The 20018-nt window shown below is 49.1% G+C and overlaps 1 protein-coding gene across 1 annotated transcript in view; it reads left to right on the forward strand.

Moving 5' to 3' along the window:
• The first annotated feature begins 342 nt into the window (after window positions 1-342).
• Window positions 343-20018, forward strand: part of SCD5 (stearoyl-CoA desaturase 5) — a 177786-nt gene continuing 158110 nt past the window's right edge. Inside the window, exon 1 of the mRNA XM_025289812.3 lies at window positions 343-854. Within this exon, the coding sequence (XP_025145597.1) occupies window positions 608-854 (247 nt within the window). The 5' untranslated portion in view covers window positions 343-607. The remainder of the gene's footprint in view (window positions 855-20018) is intronic.

A 20018-nucleotide genomic window follows, 5' to 3' on the forward strand; every position in this document is an offset into this window, starting at 1 on the left:
CAGCAGCACAAGTGGTTTGGAGGCTCTGCGGGCTCCCTGACCTTGCAGCCACAGCCTCCTCGACCCACTTCCCCGCGCTCCGCCCCCGGCGGAGGCTGCCCACTGCCCGCGGACTGCCCCGTCCGGCCCCGGGGAGCCCGGGCAGCCGAGGCCAAGGGGGCGCCTTTCTCTTTAAGAGCCTCAAGGGCGGCCCTGATTGGCTGTAGCTATGCAGGTCTTTCTTCCCCGCTCCCTCCGAGCAGTCCCTCCCCCGCCGCGCTCTCGGCTCTTTCCACACCCCCTCCCCTCCCCCGGCGCCCCCTCCCTCCCCGCGCGCTCGCCCCCTCTTCCTCGCCGCCGCCGAGTTCTTCTCCGGCAGCCGAGCGGGTGATGAGCCAGCAACAGATGCCGGGCACCAAGATTGGCATCCTTAGGCCACGCTGAACGCCTGAAGAAGCGAGAAGGAAGCAGAGAAGGGCCGGGAAGGCGGGGACAGGAGGTGCCGGAGATCCCCCCCCACCCAATCCCCTCAAAAAAAGGCAGAAGCCGCCGCCCCCACCGGAGAGCTCCGCTCCTCGGAGATCGCCGGCTCGCTGCCACTGCCGCGGGCGCCCAGGTCTCCCCAGCCATGCCAGGCCCGGCCGTGGACGCGGAGAAGGTCCCCTTCCGCAGCGCCAAGGAGGAGATCCGTGCGGGGGTAGGGGTCGAGGGCTCGGAGGGCGGCGGCGGCGGCGGCGGCCGGGAGAGGCCCGGCGCGCGCGGGCACCGGCAGGACATCGTCTGGAGGAACGTGTTCCTGATGAGCCTGCTCCACTTGGCGGCCGTGTACTCCCTGGTGCTCATCCCCAAAGCCCAGCCGCTCACTCTGCTCTGGGGTGAGTAGTCCTGCCCGCGCCCCCCTGCGCCCCCGGGCACCGAGGCGCGAGGCGCGGCAAGGCCGGCGGCGCCGGGGCGCGCGAGATCGCGGGTCGCCGCTGGCTGCGGGCCGTGCGGAGCCTCCGCGGCTCTCGGTTCTCCTTCTCTCCTGCTCCCCCCTCTCCTCCCCCCCGCCCCCCGCCCCCAGGCCTGTAGTTGTCCGGCCTTTGGGACGGGAAGGTATTTCTATCCAGGTATTTTCAACTTCTGCCCCCTCCGCTGTCTCGTTGAGTAGGCGCCTTTGGCGACCCCTGGATGGAGAGCGAGAGGGACTCGGGGTTCTGCGGCGCCAGCGCCGTGCGCAGAGGCGCGCGAAGGGGGATGCTAAGCCCGGGCTCCAGGGCGGGGAGACCAACGCGGTGACTGTATAGCCCCTGCGCGTCCCAGGGGCGCTGCTATCGGCCGCCTTTCAGCGTCTCAGTCTCCTCCGTGGGCCACGGACCTTGAGGCCGAGTGAAGGACTAGAAAGGGAGTTGTAGCGGGGGTTGGAGAGACCACCGGCACCGGTTCAGCGTTGATTTTCGCGCAGGAGATGGAAGAAGCCAGTTCTCTTCCTGCGCCTGTAAGGCCCCTGTCCCTGCCCTCTCAGGGATCTCTTGTGCCCAGTTGGAGTTTTCCGGTCCCAGAAGTTTCTCGGCGAGCTCTGGCCCAGCACAAAGCTCCGAGGTGGCTGTGTAGACCCTTCCAGGCCTGTCCCCTTCTGACCAGGTGCCAGTCTATCACCGCACCTGTAGCGCTCCCTCGCCACCCACTTTCCTAGTACCCCCACCCCTGCCAGCATGGGAGGGAACCCGGGTGCCCACTCCCCCTCCAACCCCCCCCCCCCCCCCACACACACACACAGCTCCTGGGGCCAGGGGGCTTCAGAGCCTGCCCCGCATGACTCCAGTGGCTGACTCAGAACCACTTTCAAACCCCCTTCCCTAGTAACTGGTTTTGGCCTCAGTCACTATAGTGGCCACCTTAGCCGGGACAAAAAGGCGCCAGCCCTGGGCTTTGCTATCCTGGGTTGAGAACTGGCAAAGTAATCCAAAAAGCCCTTTCAGGTCTCCTGTCCGAAATCGGCAAGGAACAGGGTAGCAGGAGAAACATAACCTCCTTTTATTTCCAGAGAGGAAGAGGAAGGAAGAAAATACGAAGACCTCTTTCGGCAAAGCTTCCGACTTGGCATAGTGCCAGTTCCAAGTGCCTGGGTTCAGAATGGGGCCACTCGGTTTTAAGCTTTCCCTTGAAACTCTGCAGTCTCTGCTCTTGGAAGCAGACGATGGGTGCCTCTTGGGGAGGGTGTGTGGCTGAGCAGAGTTGAGGAATGTTGGGAGGGGCAGGGGTCTTTGGGAATCTGTGAAGCCTTTGAAAGTCCCCTGAAAGCTTTGAGTAACCTCTCCCAACATCAGTACACTTCAATTCAGTGTTCTTTTCTCCATCTTTTTTGTTATGTATTGATTTCATTCTCCTATCTTCCTTCTTCCTTTACCGCTAGATGATTAGATCGTAAGATGCTCAGCCATTGCTTCCTAGGCACACTTCCTCCACCAGCCAACCAAAGCTCTTTTTGCCCTGTATCCCCTAGAATGGATCCCTCTGCACCCCTCCTGTCCCCCACCCCCCCAGGGGCAGGACTGTGCCTTTGGACTTTAGAGCCCTCCTGGCACCAGGAGATTAGGGCTTAGTCTTAATAGCTGCAGTGTCAGAGAGAGCTCAGGGAGAAGTGAGCACTTAAAATATTGTCTTACATGCCCAGAGCTCCACAGGCCCACAGGCTCCACCCGTTACAGCCACCCACCCCCTGGTTTTGGCCTCCCCCCAGGAGCCACAAGGACAAGGCCTCCTCTCCAGGTTCGCCAAGTCACCTCTGCCCTTTCCTGGCCACTCATGGTGGTGGAGGCAGAATCTTTGTTCTGAAAGACCTTGGCCAGAAGATAGCATCCTGGCCCCAGACTCCTCTGGCTCCCTGGAGAAGTCAACACAGTGCAGGAGTCTGGGATCCACTTTATGGGTGATGCTGCCAGGCCCATCCTTCTGCCTCCCTGCAGAGTCTTCTGCTTTAGCTACTTTTCATCAGTTCCATTCCCCGAATCTTGATTCTCTCCCCACCTGGGCTCCATTGCCCTTCCCACCTCTGCTTCCTCCCCCTGCCCCCCCCAAAAAGAGCAGACAATGGTGGATGTTGTAGCTTCAAGATCCAAACTTGTGACTTAGAAACATTCCAAGTAAGTGAATGTTATCTGATGGATATCTTGTGAAAGAAGAAGTGAGGGAGAGAGACAGCCAAGATCGGTGTGCTGATGGCTAAGGTCTCCTGGAGGACTGTTGATCAGGATTATTTTTGTTGAAAACCCCGGTGCCTTGAGCTACAGATTTCTCCCCACTGGATGCCTTTTCCATCCTCACTCCCACTGGCTCTGCCTAGTGTTAGGGCTGGGCTCATGCACCAGTGGGTTGTTCATCCACTTCAGGGACCTGGGTTGTCAAGGCAATAAGGCTTAGCCATCCATTGCTTGCCACCCTCCACCCCAGGTATGGTTGCCCTGGAAACAGGAGGCATCCATGCAGCGTACCCAGCAAAGGATGTGTTAGGTGTGCAGTGTGCGGAGAGTAATTTGCTTGGCAGTGAAATGTCATCCATGAAAGATCTCATCAAGTTGTTCAGTCCAAACCTCCTCCACTGCCTCATCCCCCGCCTTTTTATGACTCTCCTTGGGGCCAGAGCAAGTTGTTTACTCTTCTTATCCTTGCAGTTTTCTGAGTGGGCAGGCTGTCAGAATGGAACGCTCTTGGTGCCCACAGGTCCTAAGGGATGAGTTTATGAGTTTCAAGGACAGAATGTGAACTCCAACTGGAGGAAAAATCTTCACCTGAAGGTTCAAGCTCACAAATGGGTGTGCTCTGAGCATTTTTGACCAAAGGGGCAGTTAGTTCATGCCCTGACTCCCAAGATGAGTAGAAGAAGGGAGTGAGGAGCAGCAGTCATGATTCAAGGCCAAAGTCCTAGTGCTTTTTCCCAGCAAGCTTTGCCCTATGGCTAGGCATTCTGGCCCTTGATTTCCAGAAACATGAGGAACTTTTCTGGTTTCCTTTGAAATGTCATTCGAGTCCCCTAAATATGCCTTGGTGACATCATGACCACCTCAATGAGAGGATCAGGCATGTGAAACAAGTCATCTGCCCTGCTCCTTTGCATCTTGCAGTTCTTGTTGTTCAGTTGCTAAGTTGTGTCCAATTCTTTGCAACCCCATGGATTGCAGCACTCCAGGCTCTTCTGTCCTCCACCATCTCCCAGAGTTTGCTCAAATTCATGTCCATCGAGTCGGTGATGCCATCCAACCATCTCATCCTCTGCCACCCCCTTCTCCTCCTGCCTTCAATCTTTCCCAGCATCAGGGTCTTTTCCAATGAGTTGGCTCTTTGCATCAGGTGGCCAAAGTATTGGAACTTCAGCTGCGGCATCAGTTCTTCCAATGAATATTTGGGGTTGATTTCCTTTAGGATTGTCTGGTTTGATCTCCTTGCAGTCCATGGGACTCTCAAGAGTCTTCACCAGGATCACAGTTTGAAAACATCAATTCGTCAGTTCTCAGCCTTCCATCTTGCCCCAGGCCAAATGTGTCCATTGCTGAAGTAGATACAGGATTCTCTGGTGCTCTTTTGGTTGCTAGAACCCAGCCTATGGGAGGAAGCTGAGACGTGGCAGAGGTGGATAAGGCAGTCTGGCAGGAGCTTGGGTCAGGAGAGGCAGGGGTTTGGAACCTGCTGGTCCACCAGTCAAATTCTGTCCAATCCTGTGAGCTGCCCAAGGATGAGCTATTTTCTGTCAGACACTGGGTAGCCTGAATCCACACCTTCGATGGTCCTAACGTCTTTGTTGAGTTGTGCTTCTTTTTTTCTGTCAAATCCCTAATATTGTTGAGGAGCTCCAAGAATGCATGGCCATGGACTTCTGTTTCACCTCAGGGTTTTTTAGGGTGAAAGTGAAAGTGAAATCGCTCAGTCGTGTCCGACTCCTTGCGACCCCCTAAGACTGTAGCCTACCATAGACTGTAGCCTACAGGGTACTCCATCCACGGGATTTTCCAGGCAAGAGTACTGGAGTGGGTTGCCATTTCCTTCTCCAGGGGATCTTCCCAACCCAGGGATCGAACCAGGGTCTCCCGCATTGCAGGCAGACACTTTACCCTCTGAGCCACCAGGGAAGCCCACAGCTCAAAAGAGAAACAGCTCTCAATGTGAATCCCTGCTCTTCTACTTTTCACCAACTGCATAGCCTGATGGGACAAATGAACATCTCCATACCTCAACTTTCTCACCTGTAAAATGGATAGATCCGTACTTCTTGCTCATGAGGTTGTGAGAAATAAATTCGATAATAGGTGTAAATTACTTGGCACAGTAGCTGGCCCTTGGCTGATGTCCAATAATTGTTAGCTGCTCTCATTATTCCTGGTCCTGATACTGGCTTTGTTTTGTTTAGTAGAAGGAAAAAAGGCCCTCTTGCAGCACAATCAGTTCTACAAAGCTGGCATACAACGTGGCTTCATTGCCTCTTGCATGGAAAAGATTGCTTTGGTTTGGGAAACAAGGGTTCTTTCTCAAAGTCTCCAAAGAGGAATGAACACAAATAGCCCTGTTCCTCCTCCCTCCCCCATCCCCTTCTCTTTCATCCTCTCTTCCTCCCCTTTTCCTCTAAAAAGTCACTATTTTGTAAATAAGTATCTTTTTGTTCAGCTGGACAACTCACCTGGTCTCTAGTGTTTTCTTTGGGGTTTTTTGAGCGGAGCCAGTTGCAATCGCTGTAAAAACAGGGCTTAATCATTTCTCTAAATGTCTTAGGTTCTCAGTGTTGAATTTTTCCCACATTTGTGTTCTTGAGTCATCTTTTTAAAAAAACAAAACTTTAATGTTCAAACTACTAAAAAAACTGAAAAACATCAATGAGACTTCCCTTTAAAGTCTGTAATTCCCAGCCCATTGTTGCAACTCTTCCATTTTTAATAACGGGGCAAGCACTAAGGGCCACGCCCCAGGCTGGGTGGAGTACAGAGAAACCCAGGAGAATGGAGCGTGGCTTCATAGTCTCAACAAGTATAAATATAGGTTGAGATTAACATTATTAACTTGGTTCTTTTTTTCTTCTAAAACTGGTCAAGGTCACTGCCAACTGCACTGTGATCCTAAAATGGGAAGTCCTTCTGCAGAGTAGGAACCAGGGCTGAGATCCCAGCCTTGCCTCTTGGTTCAGCTTCAGGCAAGTCTCTTTCCAGTGTGAGAGGCTTGGGCTCCTGGTCTCTGAAACAGGAATGATAATACTGAGCTGGAAGCTCCTTTAAGCATCAGGGCAAATGTCAAAGTGGAGCCGCAGGGCAGAGTTCTCTCTACTGCTTCTAACCCCCACCGCGGGGGCGGCATCAGGGAACTCACAGGGCTTCAATGTCTGTCTGGGACCTGGAGTTCTTGGGGTTCCAATATAATGCACAATGTTTAAATCCGAATAAAACATCATGACCTTTCTTGTGTAACATTTAGTTCTCATCTTGTCCTGACTTGTGTATTGTAGAAAATTATAATAATTGCTTTAACAAGCCGGTGATAAATTTACACAACGGTGACACAATGTGAAAGTGTTACTCGGTCAGTCATGTCTGACTCTTTGTGACCCCATGGACTGTTGCCCACCGGGCTCCTCTGTCCATGAAATTCTCCAGGCAAGAATACTGGTGTGGGTAGCCATTCCCTTCCCCCAGGGATCTTCCCAAATCAGGGGTTGAACCCCGGGCTCCTGCATTACAGGCAGATTATTTACCATCTGAGCCACCAGAAATTTTCTATAAAAGGCACCATTATCTTTGGCCGGCATTCTTCTTGCTGAGCATCTATTTTGATGTCCTGTCTTCTCTGGTGTCAGTCTCCCCATCCCTCTGCTGTGTCGTGACCCGTTTCTGTAGAAGTGGTACCATCCTGGGGTTGAGAGTATGGGCGTTGGAGTCTGAGTGTCTGGGTTCAAAGCCTAGCCCCCCAGGTACAGCCTTGGGCAGATCAGTCGCCCTCTCCAGCTTCGGCGTCCCCAGTTGCCCAGTGAGAAGTACAGCTCAGCCAGCGTCAGTTTGCAGCTGGAGTGAAATGAAACCAGTCAGTAAAGAACTTGACCCTTGCTACTTCCCTTCACTCCTTCCCTTCCTTCAGCTCCTCCTTGGTGGCTAGGACTTGTTCCAGCCGCCACACCACCCCCCACCCCCAACCCTGGTTGTCAGAAAGCCCTGGTCACAGATAAAGCAGTTGGTTTCTGACTTTGTTTCCCCTCGCAATGGGCTGGTGGCCACCACAGCAGGGACCCATTCTTCTCCCTTGTAAATGCCCGTGGTTTGTTCACTCTGAGTGTGAGCAAGCCATGGGAGAGATCCTCACAGTTGCACATGCAGTTATGTACTCATTCACCCACAAATTCATTCATTTTTTTTTTTTTTCCTTTTCCATTTCAACTGTTGTCAAAACATCAGAATCACTTGGATGTCCTTTACAGTATTCAGAAGCCTGGGCCCCCACCTGGATTTAATGAATTGGAATCTCTAGGAGGGAGGCCATGACTACTTTATTATTATTATTTTAAGGCATTTGGGTGTTTCTGAGGCACAGCTGGTGTATTTAATTCCCTGCTCCGTATTCAGTTATGCTTATTATCACCCATGATTTACCAGGCATCTGCGCCATCCTTTCCTGACTTCATGGCACTTAAGGCCAGTTGGGGAGACAGAGAGGTGAGAACCACCAAGGCAGCCTTAGCTGCAGAGCACCAGCCTGGGGGAGTCAGGGAGATGCCCTAGAGGAGGGGACTTCACAGGGGGCTCAGTGGTAAAGAACCCACCTGCCAATGCAGGAGATGCAGGTTCGAACCCTGGAGAAAGAACTGGCAACCCACTGCTTAATACTTGCCTGGGCAATCCCATGGACAGAGGAGCCTGGCGGGCTACAGTCCATGGAGTTGCAAAAGAGCTGGATATGACTTAGTGACTAAACAACAAGCGAGAGGAGGAGGTGGCTGAACTGAGCCTGGCTGGAGACCCTGGCTGAGGGGTTCGGGTGAGATGACATTGCAGCCACAGGAGAGAGGTCCCCAGGGGAGAGAGAAGAGCTGGAGCAGGGCCAGTCGAGGACCTGAAGATTCAGCGGGGTTGAAGGTGATCGGGGCCCAGATCCAGGGCGGGCAGTCAGTAGGACCAGCGGGACTGGGAGGAGATCAGGCTTGCGGAGCGGCTGCCCTTCATTCTCTACTTGCCTCTCACCTCTGCTCACCCGTCACACACGCCAGTGGTTCTGAGCACATAATTTCTAGACCAGACACATGCTGGTGGGATGAGTGAGCCCAAAGGTTTTCAGGAAAGATCCTAGGGCAGACACCTTAGAGCGAGTGTGCAGTGGGGCTGGGTGCCTCCCCCTCAGGCTGGCCAGAGTTCAGGAAGAGCTAGGAATAATGTCTCAGCTGGGCCTGTGATCTCACAGACTCGGGGGTATTGTCCCAGGACTAGATTACTAGTGTGCCCCCAAGGGTATAATAGCGCTGGCATACCAGACCCAGGGCACTCTTGTGCTCGTCTGCTCTCTTTCCTCTTTTTCTCAAAGGTATAGGTGTGTGTGGGGTTCATCTGATCTCCCTTCCTCCCTGGAACCTGAGTTTAAACAGCTAGTTCTCATTATCCTCCTTCCTACCATTTCTGCAGCCTACTGTTAAAAGCTGATGCTTACATGCTAAGTCCTTTCGGTCATATTCCATTTTTTGCATCCCTATGGACTGTAGCCCACCAGGCTCCTCTGTCCATGGGATTCTCCAGGCAGGAATACTGGAGTGAGATGCAGTGCTCTCTTCCAGGGGATCTTCCCAACCCAGGGATCCAACCCGCGTCTCTTTTGTCGCCTGCATTAGCCCACAGGTTCTTTACCACTAGCGCCACCTGGGAAGCCGGTTAAAGGCTGAAGGGCTCTGCAAGTCCCAGCAGACTGTGGTCCACCAACCAGCAGCGGCAGCATCACCTGGGAGTGTGTTAGAAAGACTCTCAGACCCACCCCGACCTATTGAATCAATACCTGCCTTTTGATAAGGCCTCCGGGTGGCCCGTCTGGGTTGAACTTAGAGAAAACACTCCGTCAAGTTGGGCCATTGGCTGACGGGTCAGAGAAACTGGACAAGTGGGATTTGTCAACTCTTTCGTCGTCCTTCTAATGGCCTCTTCCCCTTGATGTCCCCTCCTCCCCTCCTGCCTCCTTGTAGCTTATTTTAGAACATGTTGGGATCCTGCTTCTCTTGCCAGCAAAAGGCTGTTGCTAAAATCTTTCAGCCGGCAGCCGTGATGTTTAATTCATGGGCTAGAAAATTATTTTTATTTTCGTGAGTAGAGCTGGGGAAAAATAACAGGGAGGCTCAGTGCATGGTCATTGGGAACTCAGCTTGTCTCTTTAACAGATGAACTGGTAAAGGTGAGGAGGCCTGGGGAAAGGGCCGCCTTCCACAAAGGATGCTTTTGGCTGCAAGTAGCACAAAACTCTGGAGAAGGAAATGGCAGCCCACGCCAGTGTTCTTGCCTGGGGAATCCCATGGACGGAGAAGCCTGGTAGGCTGCAGTCCATGGGGTCGCACAGAGTCAGACACGACTGAAGCGACTTAGCAGCAGCAGCAGCACAAAACTCAGTATGCCATAAAAGACAAGGAAAATTTCTAATTTCACAGAAAAGTAATCCTAAGGTCGGGCACTTGTAGAATGACTCAGAAATGACATCAAAGAGCAGATTTCATTTCTGCCATGGTGGTCCCATGGAATTTAGTTTTCCACGTGGTTGCAGAATGGCTGCCAGATTTCCAGCAGTTACAACGATGTCCTACAGAGGAAGAGAGAGACTCCCCCTTCCTGAAGTTTCACCAGAGAAACTCTCTCCTGGTTGTCTCACAGCTGTTGTCTGCTCAGGATCATCAGCAGGATTGGGTCCCAAGTCCCTTGTTAAGCCATCATTGACAAGGGATTCAAGCTAATCAGGGTTGGCCTCTGAGCCACGTGTCACATGAGTTGGGGTTTAAGAACCAAACAAAACCCAGGCTCTGGGGGAAGGGAGAAAACAAGAGCCTGGCTGCTGGGACAGCCAGCACCCCTGCTGCAGGGCCTGCCTTCACTCTCTCTCCTGACCTTCCCTCATCGGCGTCACCTCCATTCCATGGGCAGGCCCCGGATTCATGTCTCACATGCTCTTTCCCTCTACTCCCTACCCGTTTGGCTTGTCCCCACTCCTGCTGTCATCACAGTGAGTTGTCAACGTCTGCCTTTTCCATCAGGTTCTGAGCTCTTTCCTGGCATATCTGCCTCCCTAGGCCCCAACACATGGCCTCTGCTTCATAGACATGGTGCTGGGAGGGTGGATGAAGGAAGACTTGAATGAATGAGTTTGATGTCTCCGTGGCCTTTCTTTTTTAAAAATTGGAATACACTTGCCTTACAAGGTTGTTCATTTCTGCTGTACAAGGAAGTGAATCAGCTACTCATATGCATATATCCCCTCCCTCTTGGACCTCCTTCCCACCCCCACCTCCCCTATCACACCCCTCTAGGTCAGCGCGGAGCACAGAGTTGAACTCCCTGTGCTCTTCAGCAGGTTCCCACTAGCTGTCTATTGTACACATAGCAGTGTTTATATGTCCGTCCCAATCTCCCAATTCATCCCACCCTCTCCTTCCCCTGGGCTTCCCTTGTGGCTCAGCTGGTAAGGAATCCACCCGCAATGTGGGAGACCTGGATTCGATCTCTGGTTTGGGAAGATCCCCTGGAGAAGGGAAAGGCTACCCACTCCAGTATTCTGGCCTGGAGAATTCCATGGACAGCATAGTCCATGGGGTCGCAAAGAGTCGGACAGGACCGAGTGACTTTCACTTTCACTTTCTTCTCCCCTCCACAATGTCCACATGTCCTTTTTTTACGTCCATTCCTGCTCTGCAAGTAGGTTCATCTGTACCATTTTTCTAGATTTGTGTGGCCTTTATTTCTAAGGAAAGTTTTCGTTTTGTCCCAACTTTAGAAGTGTTGTTTTTTTTTTTTCCTCCTGTAAGAGAACTTTCCATGTGATTTTGGAGGATGGACTGGGAAGAGAGAGGTCATTCTTAGTGCCCCAGGGTTCTGCATGCCCCTCTGCATCCATGTCCACCCAGGAGTCACCCGGACTTCAGTAAGGAGCTTGCAGAATTCTCTGTCACTCTTCTGGGTTTTTTATGGGGCAAAACAGGGCTGGGGAAGGTTGCTCTGGGCACAGAGAATTGTTAAATGCCTTGTGGGAAAATGAGATTAAGAAGAAAAAGATGGAGAGTGAGTGGCTTAGAATGTGTTCTTCCTTAGCACTTTCCATGGTGACACTTTCCTAGATCAATGAGTGGTTTTCTTGGCTGATCCTTGTCTTCATCTTTCAGGTGACACAGTGATGTAAGATGTCAGTGATGGCATCACAGCCAGATTTCTGTCCCATGTCACCTCACCCAGCAAGTACTTTTTATCTGCACAAACAAGCTAGAAATGAAGCATCCATTACTTTGGAGGAAAGGGCTAACTCTGTGATCAGAGAAACAAAACACTAGCTTTTGTCTGGAGAGTATGGCAAAGTGCATTTTAAAGATGAGACATGGGGGAAATGTGTCAAGCGGGTGGTAGTGTAGCTGCTGTGTAAACCTTTGAGTCAAAGGCTGCATGCAGGGTGCCGAGTTAAGGTCAGCGCTTAATCGTCTCTAGGTGGTTGCTGGGTGGCTTGTTAGGAGCAGGTCATTACTTTCCATACACGTAGGTGACATTGATGTGGTCATTAAGGTCTTTGGGGATTGTAGAAGTATCCTGAGGTTGCCTTTGAAATGGGGGGGGGGCGGAATCAAATACCAGTGGACTCAGAAATGAAGAGGTATAAGAATAGTGTTTAGAACTCAGGTTTAAAATAGTTTCATTTCTGTATCTCTGTCTATTGTATGAATACCATCATGCACTCACAATTTGACTGTCATAGTTTGACTTTTTTAATTTTTAAAAAGAATATTTATTTGGCTGTGCCAGGTCTTAGTTGTGGCATGTGGGATCTAGTTCCCTGACCAGAGATCAAACCCAGGCCCCCTGCATTGGGAACTTGGAGTCTTAACCACTCGACCACTGGGGAAGTCCCTGCCTGTATTGGTTTTAGCCTGGTTCCTTAAAGAGACAATGATTGTAAATGCAACCTGTGACCTAAATGAGCAAGGCCATCTCTCAAAGCATCCTTCACCTTATTATCAAGCAAGATATTAATTTCCTATAGTCTTGAGTCAGGCACTATGTTAAGAAGAAGAGAGAGAGAGAGCGAGCTAGCCTCTCAATCAGTTAAGTCACTCAGTCGTGTCTGACTCTGTGACCCCATGGACTGCAGCACATCAGGCTTCCCTGTCTATCACCAAGTCCCGGAGCCTACTCAAACTCATGTCCATTGCGTCAGTGATGCCATCCAACCATCTCATCCTCTATCATCCCCTTCTCCTCCCGCCTTCAATCTTTCCCAGCATCAGGGTCTTTTCCAAGGAGTTGGTTCTTCGTTATCAGATGGCCAAAGTATTGGAGTTTCAGGTTCAGCATCAGTCCTTCCAATGAATATTCAGGACTGATTTCCTTTAGGATGGACTAGTTGGATCTCCTTGCAGTCCAAGAGACTCTCAAGAGTCTTCTCCAACACCACAGTTCAAAAGCATCAGTTCTTCCACGCTCAGCTTTCTTTATAGTCCAACTCTCACATCCATACATGACTGTTGGAAAAACCATAGCTTTGACTAGATGGACCTTTGTTGGTAAAGTAATGTCTCTGCTTTTTAATATGCTGTTTAGATTGGTCATAGCTTTTCTTCCAAGGAGCAAGTGTCTTTTAATTTCATGGCTGCAGGCACCATCTGCAGTGATTTTGGAGCCCCCCCAAAATAAAGTCTCTCACTGTTTCCATTGTTTCCCCATCTATTTGCATGAAGTAATGGGACCGGATGCCATGATCTTAGTTTTCTGAATGTTGAGTTTTAAGCCAACTTTTTACTCTCCTCTTTCATTTTCATCAAGAGGCTCTTTAGTTCTTCGCTTTCTGCCATAAGGGTGGTATCATCTGCGTATCTGAGGTTATTGATATTTCTCTAGGAAATCTGTATTCTAGCTTGTGCTTCGTCCAGCCTGGCATTTTGCATGATGTACTCTGCACATAAGTTAAATAAGCAAGGTGACAATATATAGCCTTGATGTATTCCTTTCCCGATTTGGAACCAGTCTGTTATTCCATGTCCAGTTGGTCTCTACCCTCCTTTTATAACTCAGAGGAACAGCTGTGATTTTCCCTAAGTAGTATATACAATTTAATGTAAAAGTTCCATGCATGAAACTAGAAATGAATCCCTAAATGTAACTGTTCCCTGGAGTAGTTAGTTTACTCTTCTAATAAATATGTTCATAAGAAGCTTTTACAGATGGTTATGATGAAGATCATCCATATTCCCAGCCTGTGAGTCACTGGAGTGTCCCCAAAAGCAAGTAGTTTTGCCCTAGAGTCTCTATAAGCAAAGGAAGATATTTATTAGCAAGTGTGAATAATACCCACATCTGTCCCCCTCCCATCACCCACCCCCAAACCCATTGTGTTTGGCTCCCTGGCTCTTGACAAGTGGACAAGTATTAGCATCTTTGAGCTCTACTGGAATTACTCTAGACTCTCTTGACTCTAATGTGGAGCTCTGGGGAGATTTGTCACTACCCCTCTGAGTATAGACTGGATATGAACCTGAACTTAGCAGAGCTCCCACGAGGGTTGGGATAAACCACAGTTATTAGTGCTAATATTCCTTCATGCACGGAGCTGGTGTTCAGTCAGCATGTGCCCAGTGGTTAAAATCAGTGAACAGCAGTGCCTTCCCTGGTACTCCTGCAATTCCCAGCAATCCAAGAACCAGAGCGGCAAAGCTTAAACCTGAAACTAAACTTGTTCTGATTGGTTTTGATTGGGTGGTGCCCTTGTGGGTTGTTAATTTTTTTTTTTAATTGAAGTACAGTTGATATGCTATGTTGTGTTAGTTTCAAGTGTTATAGCAAAGTGATTTGGAGATACATACATATATATGTATATATTCTTTTTTTGTTCTTTTCTATTGCAAGTTATTATGATATTGAATATAGTTCCCTATGCTTTATTCAAATATTTTTATGTCATCTCTGCATGTGCATTTTCTTGTTATCATATGATCTGAATAATCGTTACTTTATATCTTTGTCTAATTGAATGAGAACTCGAAAAAAAAAAATCAGTTGATCATTCTCGCTGAAATTTATATTCTAAACCATGTAAGGAAAGGTACTAGTACCCAATTAAAATTCTAGGGTTGAAAGTAACTCACCTTTCCTAATAAAAACTTCTTTTGTGATAGAAGCAGTGTGTATCTAAAAGGTGATTTTTATTTTCTAATTTATAATTGCCTTTATGTAAGATTTCCCCCAGAGAGATTTGATACTAATTTTATTATCAGAAAAAAATGACATTGTAAATATAAGGTTGTAAAGGTGTATCTCTAGGTGTCAGGAGTGGGGAGTGCAGAACTGGAGGACCTTGCCGCTCATCCAGGTGGTACTCCTAGCTCACAGGTCATTGTTCATGACGTAGTAGATGGTATCTGGGCACCCAGCAGCCCAGGATTCCTGCCACTGAAACAATAGCTGAGGCTTGGTACAGGAAACTGTCTTATTGATGCAAAATTCCAAACATACACAAAAGTAAACAGAACGGAGTTTCTGTATTCTCCCACAGCCCCTGCTCATCTGGGGATTTGTTTTTCCTTGTGGCTTTTTACTTAGATATATAATTTCAGACACACAGAACCAGTATTAAGTTCCCTGTTAGTACAGGGAACTCCCATATACTCTAGGCAGACTGGACTATTTGCATCTTATCCCATTGGCTTTATCATATTCTCTATGCATATGTGCACACATATGTGTGTGTGCTATTTTTTTCTGAGCCATTTGAGAATAAATCACAGCTATCTGTCCTTTCATCTCAAAATACTTCAGTATACATTTCCTAACAGTAAGAATACAACCAAAGGGAATTTCCTGGTGGTTCAATGGTTCAGTTCAGTTCAGTTCAGTTAGTCACTCAGTCGTGTCTGACTCTTTGCGACCCCATGAATTGCAGCACGCCAGGCCTCCCTGTCCATCACCAGCTCCCGGAGTTCACTCAGACTCACGTCCATTGAGTCAGTGATGCCATCCAGCCTCTCATCCTCTGCCTTCCCCTTCTCCTTCTGCCCCCAGTCCCTCCCAGCATCAGAGTCTTTTCCAATGAGTCAACTCTTCGCACGAGGTGGCCAAAGTACTGGAGTTTCAGCTTTAGCATCATTCCTTCCAAAGAAATCCCAGGGCTGATCTCCTTCAGAATGGACTGGTTGGATCTCCTTGCAGTCCAAGGGACTCTCAAGAGTCTTCTCCAACACCACAGTTCAAAGGCATCAATTCTTCGGCACTCAGCCTTCTTCACAATCCAACTCTCACATCCATACATGACCACTGGAAAAACCATAGCCTTGACTAGACGGACCTTTGTTGGCAAAGTAATGTCTCTGCTTTTCAACATGCTATCTAGGTGGGACATAACTTTCCTTCCAAGGAGTAAGTGTCTTTTAATTTCATGGCTGCAGTCACCATCTGCAGTGATTTTGGAGCCCAACACTGTTTCCACTGTTTTGCCATCTATTTCCCATGAAGTGATGGGACTGGATGCCATGATCTTCGTTTTCTGAATGTGGAGCTTTAAGCCAACTTTTTCACTCTCCACTTTCACTTTCATCAAGAGGCTTTTGAGTTCCTCTTCACTTTCTGCCATAAGGGTGGTGTTATCTGCATATCTGAGGTTATTGATATTTCTCCCGGCAATCTTGATTCCAGCTTGTGTTTCTTCCAGTCCAGCGTTTCTCATGATGTACTCTGCATATAAGTTAAATAAGCAGGGTGACAATATACAACCTTGACGTTCTCCTTTTCCTATTTGGAACCAGTCTGTTGTTCCATGTCCAGTTCTAACTGTTGCTTCCTGACCTGCATACAGATTTCTCAAGAGGCAGGTCAGGTGGTCTGATATTCCCATCTCTTTCAGAATTTTCCACAGTTTATTGTGATCCACACAGTCAAAGGCTTTGGCATAGTCAATAAAGCAGAAATAGATGTTTTTCTGGAACTCTCTTGCTTTTTTCCATGATCCAGCGGATGTTGGCAATTTGATCTCTGGTTCCTCTGCCTTTTCTAAAACCAGCTTGAACATCAGGAAATTCACGGTTCACATATTGCTGAAGTCTGGCTTGGAGAATTTTGAGCATTACTTTACTAGCATGTGAGATGAGTGCAATTGTGCGGTAGTTTGAGCATTCTTTGGCATTGTCTTTCTTTGGGAATGGAATGAAAACTGACCTTTTCCAGTCCTGTGGCCACAAATTTTCCAAATTTGCTGGCATATTGAGTGCAGCACTTTCACAGCATCATCTTTCAGGATTTGAAATAGCTCAACTGGAATTCCATCACCTCCACTAGCTTTGTTCGTAGTGATGCTTTCTAAGGCCCACTTGACTTCACATTCCAGGATGTCTGGCTCTAGGTCAGTGATCACACCATCGTGATTATCTGGGACGTGAATATCTTTTTTGTACAGTTTTTCTGTGTATTCTTGCCACCTCTTCTTGATATCTTCTGCTTCTGTTAGGTCCATACCATTTCTGTCCTTTATCGAGCCCATCTTTGCATGAAATGTTCCCTTGGTATCTCTAATTTTCTTAAAGAGATCTCTAGTCTTTCCCATTCTGTTGTTTTCCTCTATTTCTTTGCATTGATCGCTGAGGAAGGCTTTCTTATCTCTTCTAGCTATTCTTTGGAACTCTGCATTCAGATGCTTATATCTTTCCTTTTCTCCTTTTCTTTTCACTTCTCTTCTTTTCAGAGCTATTTGTAAGGCCTCCCCAGACAGCCATTTTGCTTTTTTGCATTTCTTTTCCATGGGGATGGTCTTGATCCCTGTCTCCTGTACAATGTCACGAACCTCATTCCATAGTTCATCAGGCACTCTATCAGATCTAGGCCCTTAAATCTATTTCTCACTTCCACTGTATAATCATAAGGGATTTGATTTAGGTTATACCTGAATGGTCTAGTGGTTTTCCCTACTTTCTTCAATTTAAGAAATGGTTGCTGCTGCTGCTGCTGCTAAGTCACTTCAGTCGTGTCCAGCTCTGTGCGACCCCATGGACTGCAGCCTACCAGGCTTCTGTGTTCATGGGATTCTCCAGGCAAGAACACTGGAGTGAGTTGCCATTTCCTTCTCCAATGCATGAAAGTGGAGAGTGAAAGTGAAGGGCTCCACATTTTCACTGCCAGAGGCAAGCGTGGGGATCTGAGATCCCACAAGCAGGGAGGCTAAAAATAAATAAATAAAATAAAATATTTTTAAAAAGTATGCAACCACTGTACAATGTTCAAAACCAGGAATTTAACTTTGATATTATCTAATCCAGGCTTCCCTGATGGCTTAGTGGGCAGAGAATCAATCTGCCTACAATGCAAAAGACACAGGAGATGCAGGTTTGACTCTGGGTGGGGAAGATCCCCTGGACGAAAGCATAGAAACCCACTCAGTATTCTTGCCTGGAGAATCCCACAGACAGAGGAGCCTGCTGGGCTACAGTCCATAGGGTTGCAAAGAGTCGGACATGACTGAATTGACTTAAGGCACATAGGCATTGTGTTGGGGTAATTCTGGCTACACTGTCCACATAGAAAACCTCGAGGTTTTTCCATGGGGAAAACAGCTTTTCCCCAACTGCCCCCAGCTGTTTGCGGAAAAACAGCTTTGAGGGGCAGTTTTCAGAAGCAGGAAGGGGTAGAACCCGAGAAGTCAGCACAAGTAATGAGCGAAGCAGTGGTCCCCAGGGTGATCTGTGGACTGTTACGGGGCTCATGTGAGTTACTCCTCCCAGAGCTGCCCGGACTCTGCATTTTAACAGGTGCCATGGGTGGCTCTTCAAGCCTGTGGGTTGGAGGTGCTCTGACCTGGGGGGCAGGTGGCCTGGAAGTGATGCAGTGTCCCTGGCAGTTTTACATCACGTCCCCACCCACCTGTCCTGTCTCAGAAAAGATGCAGGACTGTCACCTTGCCCGAAATCCCACTGGCCCCAGATGCCTTCGGGTTGATAAAAGGCAGCTTTGGGGGAATGGAAAGAGCTGCAGAGGTCCTCCACACAGGGCTGATCCCGAAGGGCTGTTTGTCTCACTGCAGAGAGGACGTAAAGCGGATTGAGAACCGCTCCCCGCCACCACTGCCACGCCCCGGGGACGTGGTCCTGGAATATTTTGCGTGTGGAGTGAGCTTGTTTTCTGGGGGTAGGGGGTGGGGGCAGAGATGCTTGGCTCATCCCTGAGTCTGTGGCGGGGAAGCTGTTCAGAAGAGGTGAAAAAAAAAAAAAAAAGCTCAGGAGAAAACCTCAAACAAATAGCCCTAGGCAGAAACCCCCACCTTCTCGGAAGAGGGCTCTGAAACCATTTCTTAGGACAGCGTTAAGGACTGTTAGGTGCCGCGTCCATCTGCGCAGCCTCAGCGCCTCCCCTCCCCCAGCTTGCCCTCAGGGAAGGACCAGCCCCAGTAGAGTCGCCGTGGCATCATTATTAGCGCTCCCAGGACCAGACATGCGCTTTGGTGCTGGAAATCTGCTATACAGATGTGAGTTCATTCAGTAAATGTGTCTTTTCTAAATATGGAGGTCGATGGAGCCCTGCTCTCTGGGCCCTTTCATCTCTGAGGGTGGGTGACTTTCCAGACATCTTCATTTGAGGAGGAGCAGGTAGGCTGCACTCCATGTGGTCACAAAGAGTCTGACACGACTGAGCGACTTCACTTTCACTTTTCACTTTCATGCATTGGAGAAGGAAATGGCAACCCACTCCAGTGTTCTTGCCTGGAGAATCCCAGGGACGGAGGAGCCTGGTGGGCTGCCGTGTATGGGGTCGCACAGAGTCGGACATTGCTGAAGCGATGCAGCAGCAGCAGCAGCAGATACTGCTTGGATTAAGCAGACGGGGATGCAGTGCAGCCCTGCCTGGGACAGGACACCTCTAGGGACATCCTGGACCCAGGCTCCTTGGCCACCTGAGATATAAGGGCCCTTGGAAATGTTTCTGACTCATCAACAGATGACAACCATTGGGAAGACTCTCTAAATCAGGGGTCTCCAACCCCCATGTTAGGAACCAGCCGCACAGCAGGAAGTGAGTGGCGGACAAGCAAGAGCAGCTTTGTCTGTATTTACAGCTGCTCCCCATCAGTTACATTACCACCTGAGCTCCGCCTCCTGTCAGATCAGTGGTGGTGTTAGATTCTCATAGAAGCTCAAACCTTACTGTGAACTGCCCAGGCGAGGGATCTAGGTTGGGTGCTCCTTATGAGGATCTAATGCTTGATGATCTGATTCTGCTTTATGGTGAGTTGTATAATTATTTCATTATATGTGTGTGTGTGTTAGTTGCTCATTCGTGTCTGACTGTTTGTGACTCCAGGGACTGTAACCCACCAGGCTCCTCTGTCCATGGGATTTCCCAGGCAAGTATACTGGATACTGGAGGGGGTTGCCATTTCCTCCTCCAGGGGATCTTCCCGATCCAGGGATGGAATTCAGATCTCTCACATTGCAGGCAGATTCTTTACCGTCTGAGCCACCAGGGAAGCCTACCACAAGGTAATAATAATGAAATAAATAAATAAATTCCCTGGTGGTCCAGTGGTTAGAACTCTGAGCTCCCAGTGCAGGGGTTTGATCCTTGGTCAGGGAACTGAGATCCCACAAGCCACACAGCATGGCCAGATAAACACACAATAAATAATAAATAAATAATAATAAATGTAATCCCCCCACACCGTGTCCATGGAAAAATTGTCTTCCATGAAATCAGTCCCTGGTGCCAAAAAGGTTGGGAACCACTGCTCTAGATGTTCACTGTGCATCCAGGGGGAGGCAGTGTGTTAATACTAACCTGCATCCCGTCAGCGTGGCCATGTGACGGAGGTGACCACCCTCACCTAGAACAGTAATCACG

The sequence above is a fragment of the Bubalus bubalis genome, chromosome 7, assembly GCF_019923935.1.
Source record: "Bubalus bubalis isolate 160015118507 breed Murrah chromosome 7, NDDB_SH_1, whole genome shotgun sequence".
NCBI classification, from domain to species: domain Eukaryota; kingdom Metazoa; phylum Chordata; class Mammalia; order Artiodactyla; family Bovidae; genus Bubalus; species Bubalus bubalis.